The 17,449-nt window shown below is 56.1% G+C and overlaps 1 protein-coding gene across 1 annotated transcript in view; it reads left to right on the forward strand.

The window, feature by feature from the left end:
- The first annotated feature begins 3,446 nt into the window (after positions 1-3,446).
- AP3D1 (adaptor related protein complex 3 subunit delta 1) overlaps positions 3,447-17,449 on the forward strand; it is a 28,419-nt gene continuing 14,416 nt past the window's right edge. The window contains exons 1-9 of the mRNA XM_075544700.1: positions 3,447-3,804; positions 12,742-12,837; positions 13,177-13,257; positions 13,690-13,770; positions 14,584-14,691; positions 15,325-15,454; positions 15,564-15,703; positions 16,135-16,208; positions 16,775-16,824. Of these exons, the coding sequence (XP_075400815.1) occupies positions 3,709-3,804; positions 12,742-12,837; positions 13,177-13,257; positions 13,690-13,770; positions 14,584-14,691; positions 15,325-15,454; positions 15,564-15,703; positions 16,135-16,208; positions 16,775-16,824 (856 nt within the window). The 5' untranslated portion in view covers positions 3,447-3,708. The remainder of the gene's footprint in view (positions 3,805-12,741; positions 12,838-13,176; positions 13,258-13,689; positions 13,771-14,583; positions 14,692-15,324; positions 15,455-15,563; positions 15,704-16,134; positions 16,209-16,774; positions 16,825-17,449) is intronic.

Here is a 17,449-nt window from a genome sequence, read left to right on the forward strand (position 1 = left end):
TCTATACCATAACGCAGTGTTCACTGGGTCTCCAGACACCGATGTGCTCTCTCCAGACCTTCCTGGTGGGGTTTCTTTATCAGGTGCCGCCTAGCAACAAAACATCGCCTGGTCCTCACATCGCCCGGTCCTCACAGTTCTTCCTGGGCTTAAGGCCACTGTTGCAGCCAACCTATCCATCCACATCCTTGAGAATCTTCCTCTACTTGACCGACAACCATGATGTCCTTCTCCAGAGACTCAGCCCTCCTGATAACTTGTCCCAAGTATGTGCACCCAGTCTCACCGTCCACCCATCTCAGGAGCATCGTGACTGTACCTCTCCTCTCCCAAGCCATGTTTGTTCATTCTTGTGGCCATCCGTGGGACAGTGGCACATGACACCACAACCCAAAGGCATTCATTCTTCTCCAGTCTTTTTAATTCACGGTCCACGTTTCCCAGGCACACGTAGTGATTTGATGCATTTGAACTCTGGAGGAGACTATTGAAAGTCCCACGGACTGCTGAGAGGGTAAATGGATCTGTCTTGGGGGGTCAGAGTGCTCTTGAGAGGCAAGGATGGTGAGACTGCATCTTATAGACTCTGGACGTGTTGTCAGGAGAGAGCGTTCCTGGGGAAGGACGTCATGTTTGGTACAGTGGAGGGGCGGTGAAAGGGGGGAAAGCCCTCGACGAGGTGGAAGGACAATTGTTAGGATGACACAGGCCCGCGCAGTGTTCCCTTCTGTTCTGCGGAGGGTTGGCAGAGGGTGGTCAAAGCCAACTCAATGGCACCCAACAACCACAACGAGGAGATTTAAGATACCATATTTGTATTAGGTGTACCTTTGTCGTCAATGTGACTTTTTTCTCTCTCTCTCATTGACACTTTAAAGAGATCTTTTGCCCCAAATTTGCTCATTTTATTGACATCATTGTCTGATTTCTGGCCAAGTAGAAGGAAGTCCTGACAAGGTCAACCTTTCCTCCACGTCTCCTGAAGGTGTCTGATGACCCACTTGTGAGGGCTTGTATGGACACCGTGTTGTGATTCAGGCTGAGAGGTGCACAATCTGACCTCCATCCATAAGCATTTCAAGTTTTTTTTCTCACTCAGCAGATAAAACGGTGCTATCTGCATAGCACAGGTGGCCAATGTGTCTTCTCAATACGGAAAGCCCAGGCTAATTCTGAATTCTTCTTCATCTTTCCAGGCCTCTTAGATTATTTGCTCATCATACAAATGGAATGAATAAGGAGGATGAAAGGCTATAAGCCGGACATGCTCTTTCCCTGGTGTTAAATCACGCGGCGTCCACCTGTGCCGTGTGAAAGACTGCTGCTTCTTGGCTACTGTCCTATCATTTAATGCTGTATGGAGGCAGCGTCCCACAAATGCGGACGTCTTGGGCTCACAGAAGTCCTGCTGGAGCCCCGCTGGACCCTCCTGTGGCTCCTCGTCAGTAAAAGCCAGTCTTCTTGGTGGCTCTTAAGGCCCTGCCCTCTTCTCCTGGCCCCACCACCCAGCCACTCCGCTTCAGCCTCACTGGGCTCCTTAGGCTTCCTAAACACCAAGCGCTCTTCTGTCCCTGGGCTTTGGGGCTGGTTTTCCCTGCTGGGTTTCCGTTCCTCTCAAATCGCTCCATGACTCACGCTCTCATTTCTTTGGAGTTGCCCTCAACCATCATCTTCCCAGGAAGACTTTTCCCAAAACACACACACACACACACACACACACACACACACACACACACACACACACCCCTCCAATACACACACCTCCCATTTACTCAGACAGATACATTGAGTCTCACCACTTATGGTCAGGGTAGGTCTTCATGGCAGCCCAAGAGATGGCATTTCCTTGGGGGAAGGAGGCAGTGAGGAGGATGGGGAGTCGGGGGAATTGATATGAGGAAGAGAAGTGAGGGACAGATCGACTCTTGGAGGAGAATGTGTGGGGACACTGTGGGGGAGACATCCCATGAGGGTAGAACTATGTTCCACAGGGTCTTCAACGGCTGATGCTCTTTTTGTCCGAAGCAGGTAAACAAGCCTTTATTCAGATGGACTTGAACCTCCATCCTTTCGGTTGCGAGCAGTACGTGGTTAGTGGTTATCATGTGGACTACAGGGGGTCAGGATCAAGTTGACAGCAGTTAGATCAACTAGTGAGGGGGGGTATACTCCTGGGGAGGATTATAAATAGAAAAGAGGAGGAGCATGGATGCATTTAATTTTACTGTTGTCGAGGAATATTAAAAATACTATGGCCTCCTAGGAGAACAAAGAAATCTGTCATGAAAGAAGTATGCTCCTTGGAAGCAAGGATGGAGAGATTTCTTCACATGCATGTTGGACATGTTATCAGGAGAGACCACTCCTCCGAAAAGGACATCGTGTTTGGGACAGTGGAGGGTCAGCAAAAGAGAGGAAGACCCTCAATGAGCGGTGGACAAAGTGGCTGCAGCAATGGGCTCAAACACAAAAGCAATTGTGCTGATGGTGCAAGACGCGGTGGTGGTTTGTTCTGATGTATGAGCCTGAACCAACTCCGAGGGACCTAACAACAACAACAATATCCACTGTTGTATATTCATGTCCCTTCATCTGCCTGACACGCGGTTGTTAGATGCCATCAAGTCAGCTCTGACTCCTAGAGATCGCAGGTACACAAGCACAGAAAGTTGCTTGGTCCTGGGCTGCCTGGGTAGTGTTGAGTTGGCTTGGCCCATGGTTGCAGCGATCGTAAATGTATCTCATGTAAATGTATCTCACTGACTCCTGGCGATCCCAGAAGACAGGGTAGACCTGCCTCTGTGGTTTCCAAGACCATACGCTTACTCTTTCTCCCGTCCTGGTTTTGAAGTGCAGACCTTGCGGAACACAGCCAAACAGGTCACCCCGACCGCCACAGTGGCACCTTAATAAATGGTATTGCCGTCCTGGCTCTGGGCCTGCGTTTTCTCCTGCGGGAATGTTAATTTCTGTTTTGCCCATTTCACACGACATTGCGTGGCTTCCAGAGAAACGCAGCCTTTGTTCACCACACACGCCTGGCTTGCAGGTTCTCATGCAACGTCAGCGCAGAGTCAGAAGAGGCGGAACTGGCTCCAGGGCTAGCTCCACGTGGGCGCCCCGCCCAGACCAGGCCCCGCCCACGCTGTCACTTAGCCAAGCCGCCGCTCCCAGGGGGCGTGGCTAGAATCTGGAACGGGGAAGTAGGTGGAGTTCGAGAGGCCACTGACCAATGAAGCGGAAGAACCCTCCGCGGAGGGGGCGGGACGAACAGCACGAGTGGGCGGGTCCAACGCTCCCAATGGGCGATCCGACGTCGTCAAGGCAACGTGGCGGCGCGGAGATGGAGGGGCGGGGCCTCCGTGGGAGGCGGGACTTTCGGGGGCGGGGCGGTCCCGAACGAGCGCCCGCGTCAGCTGACCTGCCGCCATCTTGTCCGCCATTTGCAATCGGCGGGGAGCGGGACAGCGGCCCTTTGGTTGCCGCCGCCGCCGCCGCCTCCGCGCCGCCGCCTCCTCTGCTCCTGGTCCTGCTCCTGCTCCTGCTCCTCCACCGGCCCCGCCGCCGAGCTGGCCTGGGAGTCCTCGCCGCGGCGGCCGGCAGCGCAGCGTTCCGCGGGCTGCAGGCGCGGCCCCCGGGCCCCCGCTCGGCGCCCGGCCGCGGGCCTCCTGGGGCTCGAGGCCGGCGCGGCCCCTGTCGGCCGCCGCCATGGCCCTCAAGATGGTCAAGGGCAGCATCGACCGCATGTTCGACAAGAACCTGCAGGACCTGGTGCGCGGCATCCGCAACCACAAGGAGGACGAGGTGAGGCGAGCTTCGCCGACCGGCCGCGGGTGCCCCTCCCCAGCAGCGGGCCTCCGGCTCCTGGGCGTGACCGCCTCTCCCATGCCTCAGTTTACCCGTCACAGGGCAGCGGGCCTTCCGCCTGAACGCTTCTGGGACCCCCGCCCTGGCCGTCTGGACTCCTTTTCAGGGGGACCCCCCCACCTCATATACACACACACACACAAATGCTGTGCTCCGGGTCCCGCCGCCTTGTTAGGAACCGGGGTGGGGGGTGGGGTGCTCAGCCCGCTGGAATCGTACCATCGGGAAGGTGGGAGGAGGACAGGCGGTCAGCATCCTAAGCCTTGGGGAACCGGGGTCCAGGAATGGGGAACCTGACAGCAGATAGAAACCCGAAAAGTCAGCGCCACTACAGGGTTTTCCAGAAGTAAAAATAATATAGCTGGGCATCATTTCCTCCCCGGCCCTTCCGCCTTCCCCCATCCTGTAACCTGGATTCAGGACGAGATGGGACAGTTAGCGGCTGCAGAGTGACCAGTGGGCGCTTCAGAAGCTGCTCGCTGGTGCTTTCCCTCCGCGCCCCCTCTAACCCCCTCCCCGCCCGCCCCCCATAGGAAGACAGCCAGAAGGCAAGGTGGTGCTGGCCCCACTGCTTGCAGGCGCCCCGTGAGGCCCTTTGATTCATAGGATGTTGGGATTTGCTCCCTGGCTGATCCTTGTGCTATTCTGTTGCACCCTGCCAGCAGTGGTGTGACCACACTGCAATGCAATTAGGTTATTTTAGTTGATTTCCGTCAACCTTTTTTTCCCCCCAGACCGTCTACACCTTAGTTTTAGCAGCTCTCCCTGCTGGCTTCGGTTACAATGTGTCACTTAGCTTATCACTTCTTTTTAACTTGAAACAGGCTTGGGCTACAATATGTCACTCAACCTTTCCATTTTAGTTGAAACAGTAACTGGTGGGGGGGGTGGCTAGTTAATTACTGAAAGCTATCCTGACCAAATCTGCCACAATCTGAACACTGCGCTAACTCCCCGGCCCTCCCCCCCTTCCCCACTGCTGCGTTGTGGAGAACAGCTTGGCAGTTAGGTCCTGGAAAAGCTACAGCCAAGAAAACCCTATGGAGCATTTCTCCAGTGAAACGTGTGAATAGCCTGGAGTTGGGCGACGCTGAGCAGCTTTGTCCAGGATTCTAAAAGGGGGCCGGTCCCCAGAGCCTTTTCCATGGAAATGCACACGCTGTGAAGGTGGATGCGTAGTCCGGCTTTTCAAGGTGGCACCGTGGGCTCCTTAGAAGCAGGTGGGATAGTGGTTATGCCCTGGGTGGCGAACCATAAGGTCTAGCCCCTCCTCTGGAGAAAGATGAGGCTTTCCACTCCTGTAAAGAGTGACAGACCTGGAAACCTCCAGGGGCAATTTCTGTTCTGTCCTATGAGCTGGAATCAACTCAGTGGCCGTGAGTTTGTGTTGGTTTGGGGGCCTGCTCCTGCTGCTCGGCATCTTTGACTTGACGTGCCTTCCTCACAGGCATGGGAAGGACGTGATGCTGAAGCGGTCAGAGCTTCCAGACTAAAGTAGATTAGGAAGAAAGGCCTGGCGATTAGCTTCTGAAAGCCTGTGGATCGCAGCGTCTGTTCTGAAACCCAACATAGCGATGCTGCCGGACTGGGTAGCATTTGTGCCCTTGTGCATGGTGTTGCCCTAAGTTGGGGTTGACTGAGTGGCACCTGACAGCAACACTCGGTTGCCAGTTTGTGGCCCTTTGTTCGGGCCGCCCTGGGCGACTCCTGCAAGCAGTTGCTTTGAAGGAGTTGAATGGCTCCCGAGGGTGTTGATGAGGGAAGGCGTTGTTTAATTTTCACTTCGTGACATCCAGCGTGTTGCAGAAAGTTTTAAGGGTGTGTTTTGTAATTTTAAAAGAACTCCCAGGTGGAGTTGCACCTACTTGCCAGCATTACCCTCGCTGGACCTGAAGGATTGAAACACCACCCAGGACCTGAGGCGTGTGTGAATTAGCCTTCAAACCTGTTGGGACTCCGTTTAGAAACACGCAGGTGCATGCATACACACAAACCGTTCATGAAGCGATGGCTGTACGGAGTCCGGTCTCCTGTCTTCTTTCAGCGTCGTCCGCTCAGTGGAACTCAGAGCCCCCTAAGGGGTCACAGCCTGAGGCCTGGGCTCAGCCTTGGTTTCTCACAGTGCTCTGGCATCTGTAAGAGTTACCGTCTCAGAACGCCACGGGGGCAGTGCCACCCTGTCCGCTAGTGTTGCTGGGGGCCAGAAACAACCCAGTGACAGTGAGTGTGAGTCTGAATGAGTTGTCTCTGGGCTGCTACACAGGGTTCACACCCACCAGCCGCTCTGGGGGCTGCTGTGAGTGGCCCACTTGATGGACAGCAGTGGGTTTAGTGGCTTTGTTAGGGTTGTCTCTCAGATGCGCCAGTGTGTTGTAAGGGAGGCGTTGGGTTGCTAACAGCCCAGCAGCCGATCCTTAGGAGAAGGAAATGACAGTCTATGGGTCCATTCTGCTCTGTGACTGACTGACTGACATTGACTTAAGGTGTGTACAACCAAAAGATGCGCTGTTTGGGCCCACCGGTGGCTGGGGCAGTAGCGTCTCTGGGTTGGGGCTGACTCCGTGGCAGAGGGAGTTTCAATGAGTTCTTATTATACTGCTTTTTCCTCGTGTCCACTGAGTAAGGTGGGGAAGGCACCTTGTCCCCCCCTTTGAAGACCAAGACACACATCAGGAGACACAGCCAGGGCCAGTCGTCTAGTTCACCAGGCAGGGCACTCGCCCGTGTGATGCAGTTCTTGCAAACTCATGCCATCTTTCTCTGTGGCTTTTCAAGCCATTTTTTGAGCCTCTATGTTGCCTCAGCACCCATTTTACACTGAAATGGTATGAAAACAGCCTGCCTTAGCTCCCTCACCACCAGCCCCGCTGTGAGCGGGGAGGAGAGAAGAACCTGCTGCCACCCTCTTCATGATGAGTGTCCCCAGGCCTCTACGCTGGTTGTCCCTGTGGAGCCACTGACCTCCAGGCGGCCCCTGCTCTGAGTCTAGGCTGGACAGGCTGGCTGTGGTGCAACCTCTGTCCCCTGCTTCATGGTCTCTCCCTGCCGCCTGCCCACATCCTGCGGGGAGTTGAGTACCTCTGAGGGTGGGCTCCAAACATGTCCTGTCCACAGGCCCTGGGACTGTCACCTGGAGCGGGTGATAGGACTGCGAGTAGGAGCAAGTTAGCTGCCTTGACATGGGAGTGGCCCCAAGGCAGGCACAGGTCAGGCACAGGCAGTCAGGAGCCATGGCCACCCAAGCAAGAGGGTGGGGCAGCTGCAACCTCTCGGAGCTGGAGGCAGGTTTTCCTGGGACCCTCCTCAGGGAGTCCGCCACCACCTTGGTTTCACCACCAGCCCCAGAGCAGACAGGCAGTGTGTGTGGGTCCTTAGACCACCAGGGTTAGGGGCTCTCACCCAGGGCTGGTGGCCCCACCTCAGAGGAGTTGCTGCCTCGAAGCCCCTGAAGGTTGGCCACTTGCCCTAGTTTCCCCAGGCCAGTGCTGACAATTTCTTGCTAGGTTTCTACCAGGACTCAGTGCAGTGTGTGACCCTCGGCCTCCTGACGCGTGTTCGCCATGTCTGTGCTGAGACCCATGGACTCTGGTCAGCTGCACGCACGTCTCTCCTGACACTGCAGGCAGCGTGTCCTGGCCCCTGCGCACTCTCAGTGATGACCCACCTTCTGTTGGCCTTTCACGGAGCCTTTCTGAGGGGCCCTGGTGGCAAGCACAGTATTTGCCAACGAGAGCTGCGTGGGGTGGGTGGGCTGCAAAAACAGGTGTTTATACTGTGACTCAGGTGATGGCTCAGTCAGACGTATTTAATTGCCAACAAGGCACCGAGTCTTTTTTTCTGATATGGGAATGGTAGGCCAAATAGTTTTGGAAATGTTTGTGCTCACGGGAAAGTCAGCAATTGGGGGTACAGGTTGCCTGGCGATCTGCTCCTGTGATGGTGGACAGACAGCCTAGGGAGCCATCTGCTGCAGGTTGGGGTCTCCAGGAGTTGACTCCTCCATGGCCACATTGTGGCCAAGCCTCCCCCGGCATGTGATCACCCTGTGTTTCATCCCCATGGTGTGTATGTGTGCCTCTCCACCCCGCCATGTTTTTGTTTCGCTTTGAGATTGAGAGCGCTCTTGGGGGTGGAGGTGGGTCTCAGGTCCCTGTTAGACACACCTCTGATGGTCGACAGCTGTGCTGCAAAGGTGTCAGATCAGTTTGTGTGCAGGGAACGTGTGTGATGTGTTGGTGTCCCGTGGCTCCTAGTGCCTTCTCAGACCCTAGTCTGCCCCCTGGTGCTTTGTCCTGAACCAGAGTCTGTGACCCTGCGGTGCAGAACAGGTTTTAGCAGAGCCTCCAGACTCAGTATGGACACTAGGAAGAAAGGCCTGGAGATGGGCTTCAGATCAGCCAGGGAAGACCCCAGCGTACTAACCCAGCCCGAACCATGGGATCCCTGAGGCACTTCTGGTCTGTCCTGAGACCTCAAGATGCCTTGGGAACACTGCTGGGGCGCTGCCACCTTCCTGCATGTTCTGTGCACGTGGGTTTCTGTGCTTCCCTGGGGTGGGGGTTGGGGGTATGCCCTTCTGCTAGGTGGGGGTGTGTGTCACAAGCTGACTCACAGGGTGGTGGGTTTCCCCTCCAGAAGCATCCCTTGGAGCTCAGTGACTGATCCCAGGAGCCTGACTGATCCTATAGAGGGACCTGGGGATTGAAGAACTACATGGTAAAAGGGTCCTCAGGGAGTTCTGACCAGCAGCCTCACTGTCCTGTTGGTGACTTCATGTGTTCAGAGCAGACCTCTGCAGGGGAGTTTCGGAAGTCCATGGCCAGGCCTGGCTTCCCAGGCTCCGCTGGGTGAGGTCCATCCTGCAGCCTTGGGGTTAGCAGGCTTGACCAGTGAGACCCCCCCACGAAGACCCTTGCACTGCCAAGGAGAGCTGCCTGTGTGGAGGTCACGCTCATGTACCATCACTGCAAGTTGACTCTGATGATAATTGGCTTGGTTTCATATACTTTGTTCTAAATTAGGTTCTGGAACAATTTAAATATGCTGCAATCAGCATCAATATTTTAGTACCTCATTTATTTTGCGGGGAAGTGTGAATTTGGCATGGATCTAGCTGAGATAGTTGAGAAACTTAAGCATGCTTACATCTTGAATTTTTTATTCCCTAGGGGCCAGTGATGCATGGCCATTTATGTTTCTTGAACCCAAGCACGTTCCTAATGTATGCTTCTAGTTAACATCTGGGTACTCAGACCAGCTCACTGTGCTTTATTGTAGACAGCAGAATGGTCTACTTTTTTCCTTTTTGCTGCTAATGGTGTGTGAATGGAAAGATTGGCGTAAGAATGTGCTTCCTGCATCCCTTGGTTTACTTCCATAACTGTTTGAGATGTACGTGCTACAAGTGTGAAATTAGCAAGGGTCAAAACATTTTCTTACTTGTGCCCCCCTCTCACTATTTTAGGATGGAGTCTGTTGGATTGTGTAGGTTAGGGCTTCCAAGCTCAGGAAGCGAACACGCAGCACACTGCGGCGAATCTTCGTGGCCTCTAGGACAGAGTAGGACTTGCGCCTTTGCTAGCTGAGGCTGTCGGTCTTTACGGGAGCAGAAAACCTCTCTCTCTCTCTCTCTCTCTCTCTCTCTCTCTCTCTCTCTCAGCACTGCTAGGGGGTTCAAACTGCTGACCTTGCAGGTACCAGCCTAACACTTAACCCACTAAGCCACCAGGGCTTCTTCGGGAATGTGAGTAAAAAGTAATCGTTCTGGAAGAACTCACTTCTTGTTGTTCAGTAGTATCACACACACAGTGCTCTGGGTCAGTCGGCAGGACCATTGATGCACGTGTGTGTGCGCACGCATGCGTACATCTCACTGCCCTTGCCTTGCTTCTGACCCCGAGCAAGCCTGCAGTGCAGTGCAGAGCGGAGCTGAGCTGACGTCGATCTTGATGGGAGTTCACAGCCTTATTTTCTTGGTGTCACACACAGACACGCGGGGCGGGCTTCAAAGGTTCATGGAAATCTGTTGTTGGCTGTAAATTCAAAATACCATCAAGTCAAGGCCGAGTCATGGTGACCCTATAGGACAAGATGGCAACTCCTCACGGGAGTAGAAACCCATCTTCAAAACATATCTTCTAAAAGCTTGTGGGAGCAAACGGTCATTTCCCATAAACTTTCTGAGTGTGTTTGTGTGTGTGTGAGTGTGTGTGTGTGTGTGTGAGAGAGAGAGAGAGAGAGAGACACCACTCTGACTGGGAGGAAGGTTTGTTACAAGGACTTGACTCTCACATTTATGTATGGGGGGCTGGAATCTGACCAAACAGCTGGGCACCCAGGCCAAGTAGACACAGGTGCACCACTACTGTATGGCATCTAGGGACAATTAGGGTCCCCTGCTCTTGGGCACACTCCTGTGACAGGTTGCGAAACCTGCACTTGTCCACCTTGGTGGTATGTTGGACCAGCCAGCCAGATGGCTGCCTGGCTGCGAGGGTGACTCCTGAAACACTGCCGTCTCATGCTGTCCAGTTAGGGAGCATGGGTGTGGACCCACAGTTGTGTCTGCGGTGATGTGTGCCCAGTGTCACAGTGTACATGACCTATGGGTCATGACCCCTTTGGGGGTTGAGTGACCCTTTCACAGGGGTCGCCCAATTCACAACAGTAGCAAAATTACAGCTATGAAGTAGCAACAAAAATAATTTTATGGTTTGGGGGGGTCACCACCACATGAGGAACTGTATGAAAGGGTCAGACAGTAGGAAGGTTGAGAACCACTGGCTTAGGGTGTCCTGAAAGGGTCCCCACAGACAACAGAACAGTTCGTATGTGGAGGGTGGTAACCCAGGCCATGCAAGAGCACAGGTGGACTGGGGCTCGCGCAAGCAGGTGTTCAACAGTGCTCTTGGCATTATGCCTCCGAGCTGCCCAAGATCACTGGCCGCTCTTGCTGGCACCCCCTGAACGCCCAGCCTGGAGACGGGCCCTGGAATAGGTGTCAAGAGCAGATACCTAGAAGCAGGTGCAGGGGAAGTTTTTGCCTACCAGAACGTGGCCAAGAATTCTACACTCACAGGATCAGGAGAAAGAACTGATTGCAGACTGAGCACAGGCTGGGGATGCATGCCAACGAGGCCCAGCCTCTTCTGTAGGGGCCACCCTGTCGGGAGGCCACTTTGGGACCCGTCTCTGTTGCTGCCCATGGCCTCTGGACCTAGAGTGTGCCTCCTGCAATGGGTTGAAACCTTTTCCATGAAGCAGCGCTTGCTGTGGGGCTGCTGCCTGTCATCCATCAGTCTGCCTGCCCTGGGAGGCACGGGAAAGGAGCCCCCTCAGGAAAGGCACTGGGCGACAGGTGCGTGCTGTGCACAGCTTCTCCCCATTTTAAGTGAAGTTCTCGTGACTCCGTGTCTGGGAGGAAATGTACGGCGGTGGTTGTGCCAGCAATCCCTTTCCAGCCCCGAGCGACCCTGCACACCACAGAGGGAAGCGCTGAGACTGTGGGTCCTAGACCTGAACCCACTGTACGGAGTCCACACACCCGGTTCCACGTCACTGACTGCAGCCCCCACAGTGTCAGCCCGAGACCCACTGTCACCCTGCGTTTCCAGCTCCCATCCCTCCTCCTCCCTGTGCCTCCTGAGCCGTCCTGGAAACGCTGCCCTTTGGTCTTCTCTGGTTGTAAGAAGGGTGGCCCCTGGTTCTGTTGCTCGCCTTTCAGGTCTATTGTCTGGTTGAAAGTTGAGCTACAGTGCTTCCTTGTTAAATTCTCTGCATTTGTACTATTTTTAACAGCTGGCTGTGGCATGGTCTATATGCTGTGGGACTCACTCTCTTCAAGGGCCCGTCACGTCACATTTCTTCACTTCTGTCTGGTTCCAGACATTCTCATCACCCCAGAGGACTAATAGGGGTGCGTCAGCCCGCAGTCACTCCTAGCCTCTCCCCTAGCCCCCCAGGCATGACTGCAGATCACCTGGCCAGGTGGTGTTTATCTTCTGTGTGACCACACTTGGTCCACTCATCTGCCAATAGACACTGGGCTGTTTTTACCTTTTATCTACTGTGAATTGTGGTGCTGTGGCTGTAGGTGTGGAGGTGTGCAATCATTTCTTAGCTTAATCCAGCCCTTCTACCCGTTGGCCCCATCCTCCCAGCCTGTGACACCCCACTCCCACCCCCAAACTGGGCCCCACTGCTACTTCAGCTCCCTGTTCTCCATACCCGCCACGCTGCTACTGTGGCCCCTGCCCTTTCAGGCCTGTGTCCTCCACCCAGGCCTGGGCTGCTACCTCAGCTCCCCAAGCCTGTGAGGGCACGAGCAGTTCTGAATGTTTCATGACCACGTTTGGCATGTGCATCAGGTTACAGAAGACTCGGGCTTTCCTCGGCTCATGCTCCCTGTGTGTGACACTGTCCATCTCCAGGACTGGTCTCCTCGTGACTTGAGGCAAGAGCAGGAGTCAGGCAGTGGCAGTGATGGCGAGGATGGGGGGGAATCCGGGCCCTCATGACCTAGCAGTTCCGCTCAGTGCAGGCCCGGAAGAGATGAGAACAGCCCACCCGAGGGCCAGCATAGTGCCTCTGCACTCCAGAGACGGAGCTCAGCCAGGCTCTGTGTACAGATGCACTCTGAGAACATGGCCTGGCCAGCAGAGCCAGGAGGGAGGACAGCTCCGGTGGGTATCCAAGGCTAGCTTTCAGGGCTAGTGTTGGAAAGGAGCAGCTTCCAGGAGACTTGGGGACATTCAGGGCTGTGGCCTGGCTGGATATGGAGTCTCTCAGAAGCGGACGCACAGTGTGTGGCAGTGAGTGACTGGCTGGATGTGTTGGATCAAGATGCCTGTGATAAGAGCATGCTCCCTCTTCCAGGCCAAATACATCTCCCAGTGCATTGATGAAATCAAGCAGGAGCTGAAGCAGGACAACATCGCAGTGAAAGCCAATGCCGTCTGCAAGCTGACCTACGTGAGTGCTGTGCAGGCCCATGCAGGCACTGCCGGAGAATTCTGGGGGCCGGGTGGGGGCTTGGCATGTCCTGGGGAGCATGTGAATGGGGAGCATGATGGGCCCTGTCCCTTCCAGTCCATGGGGAGAGGTCTATCTGGGAGCCTGATACCAGCTGGTGCTCCAGCGCTGTGCCTGCGCTATCACGGGTGCTGGTTGGTCATCCGTCCCTTACCTGTGAGGGCCTCTTGGTCCATTGCAGGCTTATGCTGGGTGAGATCAGGATAAGCCACATAAGTGTCTGCCTGTTGGGGGCGCAGGGGAGCCTTGAGCTCTGTGCTGTGCCCCCACCCCCACCAGTTGCAGATGCTGGGCTACGACATCAGCTGGGCTGCCTTCAACATCATCGAGGTGATGAGCGCCTCCAAGTTTACCTTCAAGGTGAGCTCGGGGTCCAGGCACCTGTGGACACCGTGAGGCCTAGACTCTGGGGCCTTTCTTTGGAGGTGTGCCTGGAGAGCAGTTGGGACTTTGATGTCTGCGGTGGGGGTGGGGAGATGGGGCTTACATTCATCCTGAGCTCCCTTGGGGAAGTGCTGGGATGACCTAGGGGCTACAGAAGCTGAGACCTACTCTTCACCCTGGATTGTGGGCCTCCATTGCCAAGGAGGTGTGGAGCGGGTTTCTTTCTGAAATGGGAGCTGCAGGCCCAGTGAGTGTGGAAGTGTGTGCTTTAGACGAAGCCCTAGGGAAAGCATTGAAAGCCATAGGCGCTGGGCACCTCCCCTCCCGGAGTGTCCGAGGCCCACGAGGAAGGCTACACCCAGCCCCGGTCTTTCTCACGGCTCCCCACCCCCACCCCACCCCCGCCAGCGGATCGGGTACCTCGCCGCCTCGCAGTGCTTCCACGAGGGCACAGACGTCATCATGCTGACCACCAACCAGATCCGAAAGGTGAGCCCTACCCCACCCCTCCCACCAAGGTCTGCCTCTAGCGCCTCAGATGAGCCTGAGCCCCCTGGAATGCCACACCAGGCTGGTGGGGCAGGGCCACTGGCCCTTTCTGGCCTGCTGGAAATCCGCTAGGGCTCCTTGCTGCCAGCACCTTCCAGGTGTCCTCACTGCAAACCTCATCCCTGCCCAAGCCCTGCCCAAGCCCCCAGCACCTGCTGCAAGAGTCTGTAACCCCTTAGTCAGGGCTGTCAAGCCCTAGCCCTGTGCTGTGGGCCCCAAAGAGCGCTCTGGCTTTGGCCTAGGTGGGGTGGGGGTGGGCTTGCAAAGATTAGAAGGAGAACTACGATGTGAGTCCTTGTGTCACATGGGCCTGGGGCACCCTCTCCCCAAAGCCAGTTGGTGACGCATGAGTGGGTCTTTTGTGTCAAGCCTTTCCACCAAAGAGTGGCTAGTGGGTTTGGACTGGCCACTTTTTAGGTGGCCGCCAAGCACTAGAATTGTTCCAGCAGGTCTCTTGCTATGGGGAGGGGCTCCCAAGGGAGGCAGGGCTCCCTGAGTGAGGGTGGAGGGCTTCCTTGATGTCTCCCACTGTGCTCCAGGGCTCACCCCAGTCCCTGGGCTCCTACAGCCAGGAGGAGAGTCCACCCAGTCTCAACCAGGAGACTCTCCAGCCTCTCCCAAGAACACCTGTCTTGGCTCTCCTTGGTCCCCAGCCCATACGTGGTGGGCAGGGGGTGGGGTGCAGCTGTACCCTCAGGGATACAGCAGTCAGGGGCTACAGCTGTCTTGCTGACTCAGTCCCTTCCATTGCAGGACCTGAGCAGCCCCAGCCAGTACGACACTGGGGTTGCGCTGACGGGCTTGTCCTGTTTTGTCACCCCAGATCTTGCCAGAGACTTGGCAAATGACATCATGACTCTGGTGAGTTTTCGAGCATGTCTGTGGGTGTGGTTGGTGTAGAGTGCACAGCAGGCTGGCCGGCTGGCACCAGGGGAGGAGCCCTTCCTAGTCCAGGTGCAGCAGATTCAGGCCCACAGGCCAAGTCAAGAGCTGCCAGTCCTGCTCTTGTAAGTGAAGGTCAACTGGCACATGACTCTCTGAGGACGATCTCCAGTGGCCTCAGCCCACGGTGGCCAAGTTCTGTCCTCTCAGCCCAGGAGGGGCACTGGGGGAGGGCTTGTGCATTGCACACAGTGCACGCGGTTGTCAGGGATGGAAAGGGCACTTGGGCGGACCGGTCAGAGGAGGAGGGCCCAGGAAGATGCAGTTGGGGGGGATTCTGTCCACTGGCAGGGCTGGATTGAGGAGCCCTGAGGTCCCCCAGTGTCCTACTCGGCATGGGTCCGGGGGCTGCTGTGATGGGATTGGAGGCTAGGAGACCATGTTTTCCAGCCCCATGTTCAATCCAGCCTGCCCTCAGTGTGCCCCTGGGGCTCGTGAGAGGGTGGCCTCTGGTTCCACCCCAGACCCTGTTAGTGGTCACTTGGGTGGGTGGCATGAGACGGGAAGTATCACCCTGGCGGGTGGACACTCAGGCCCCCTGTTGCCCTGCAGATGTCGCACACCAAGCCTTACATCCGGAAGAAGGCGGTGCTGATCATGTACAAGGTGTTCCTCAAGTACCCTGAGTCTCTGCGCCCTGCCTTCCCACGCCTGAAGGAGAAGCTGGAGGACCCCGATCCCGGTGCGCACCTGCGGGGGGCCGGCGCGCCAGCTGTCAAGGCTGGAGGAAGCATGGCCAGGCGGGATGCCTGTGGGCCCTGCTGACAAAGATGCGTCTCTCCTGCCCGTAGGTGTCCAGTCAGCAGCCGTCAACGTCATCTGTGAGCTGGCAAGGCGCAACCCAAAAAACTACCTATCCCTCGCCCCACTGTTCTTCAAGCTCATGACCTCCTCCACCAACAACTGGGTGCTCATCAAAATCATCAAACTGGCAAGTAGCACCGCCTGCAGCCTGTCCTGTTGTCTGTGTTTGGAAAGCGTTCCTGAAAGGTCTGGTCAGTCGGGTGGGCGCAGATGGGGTGGGGGTGCTCCGTGGCCTAGCAGACGTACCCTGTCGCTGGGCATGGGGAGAGTCACCTGAGTTCGTGTGGTCAGAGGCCACCAGAGTCAAGCCTTATGTCAGCAAGGGTCTCAAGTGTTTACTCCTTTGGGTCTGGCTTGTCTTTTCAAGGTTCATCTATCCTGTGGCCTGGGCCAGAACCTGGTCCTTCCTGATGGCTGGACTGCCTCATGCTCCTCCATCCCTGGGGGTGGGCACGAAGGCGAGGGCTGGTCCCTTTTGGGCTGCAGGGAGCATTGGTGACCAGGTCTGTGGGAGCCCTCGACCTGAACTTGCTCCCCCACCCCATCCCCATCCCGCAGTTTGGTGCTCTGACGCCGTTAGAACCCAGACTGGGCAAGAAGCTGATCGAACCACTCACCAACTTAATCCACAGGTGAGCTTGGCCCGCCTAGGCCCACGCTGCTTGGGCCGCAGCTGCTGGATCAGGAGGAGCCATGGGGGCTGCCCCTGGGAGAGTGTCCACAGGATTCCTCCACAGAAGCTCACAAAGGAAGCAGATGGGCATCTGCCTCAGTTGTCAGGTGGCCATCGCGGGAAGCCAGGGCAGAGGGCCTTGTGCGTTAAATCCCATGTTAACATAGCAGTGGTGGGCAGGTGCGTGGAAGGTGCTCGGTCTGGTGCTGTGTATGATGGTCGCATAGCTGGCTTAAGGGCTCCTCCCGTGGCTTCCTACAGGTCCAAGAGCTGTGTGGCCGGATCAGGGCTTTTCTGACCTGTCTGTGAGCTTCCAGGGCTGGCCCCCGTGGTCAGGCTGTGCTTATGCGTGAAGGAGCTGGACCCTTTGTCCTCATCCACATGGTGCCCTCGGGCATGTGGCCCCTGGGCATTAGGTGTCTCGCACTCTTTATGCAGTGTCTGGGAGACTAGCCGCCCCGGGGCCTGGGGCCTGGGCTAAGGACCTCCTGTGCAGCCTCACATGCTCTGTCTTTCCTTCCCTAGCACTTCCGCCATGTCCCTGCTCTATGAGTGTGTGAACACGGTCATCGCAGGTGAGCGTGCCTCCCGGGCAGTGGTCTCGGGGCTATGGGGGTAGGCCAAGGCCCGCTGTGTCGCTGTGAGTGTGCACTGCACATCTGGAGAAAGCCCAGCTGCAACGTTGGTTGTGCTGACGTTGACGTGCTCCCTAGTGCTCCTCTGGCCACATGCCCTCCCTTCAAAGCGGCTCTTGGAGACCGGGCCTTCTCACCCACACGTGCTCATGACCTCTGCAGGCAGCACACAGCGCCTAAAGCAAGGAAAAGTGGGATACACACAAAGGCAGGGTTAAGGTGGAGGCGGGGCTGGGTGCCAAGCTTGGAGTTGAGGGTGCTGACAAGGGGGCACTGGGAATGCCTAAGATTACACACCACAAACAGAAGCAGGAAAAATGATGGAAATGTGAACCAGCCAAACCAAACTGAGTGCCCGGAGTCTATGGTGACTCTAGAACAGGGTAAAACTACCCTGCGGGTTTCCAAAACTAGCTCTTAGAAGCCGTAGCTTTCTCTCATGGCACATGGGTGGTTTGGAACCGCTGACCTGTCATCAGCTGCCGGAAGTGAAACCACTACCCCACCAGAGCTCTTTGGAAGAGATTAAAGAAGACCTAAAGACATGGAAGTACAGCCCGTGTTC

Source organism: Tenrec ecaudatus, chromosome 1 (assembly GCF_050624435.1).
Source record: "Tenrec ecaudatus isolate mTenEca1 chromosome 1, mTenEca1.hap1, whole genome shotgun sequence".
Lineage (NCBI taxonomy): Eukaryota > Metazoa > Chordata > Mammalia > Afrosoricida > Tenrecidae > Tenrec > Tenrec ecaudatus.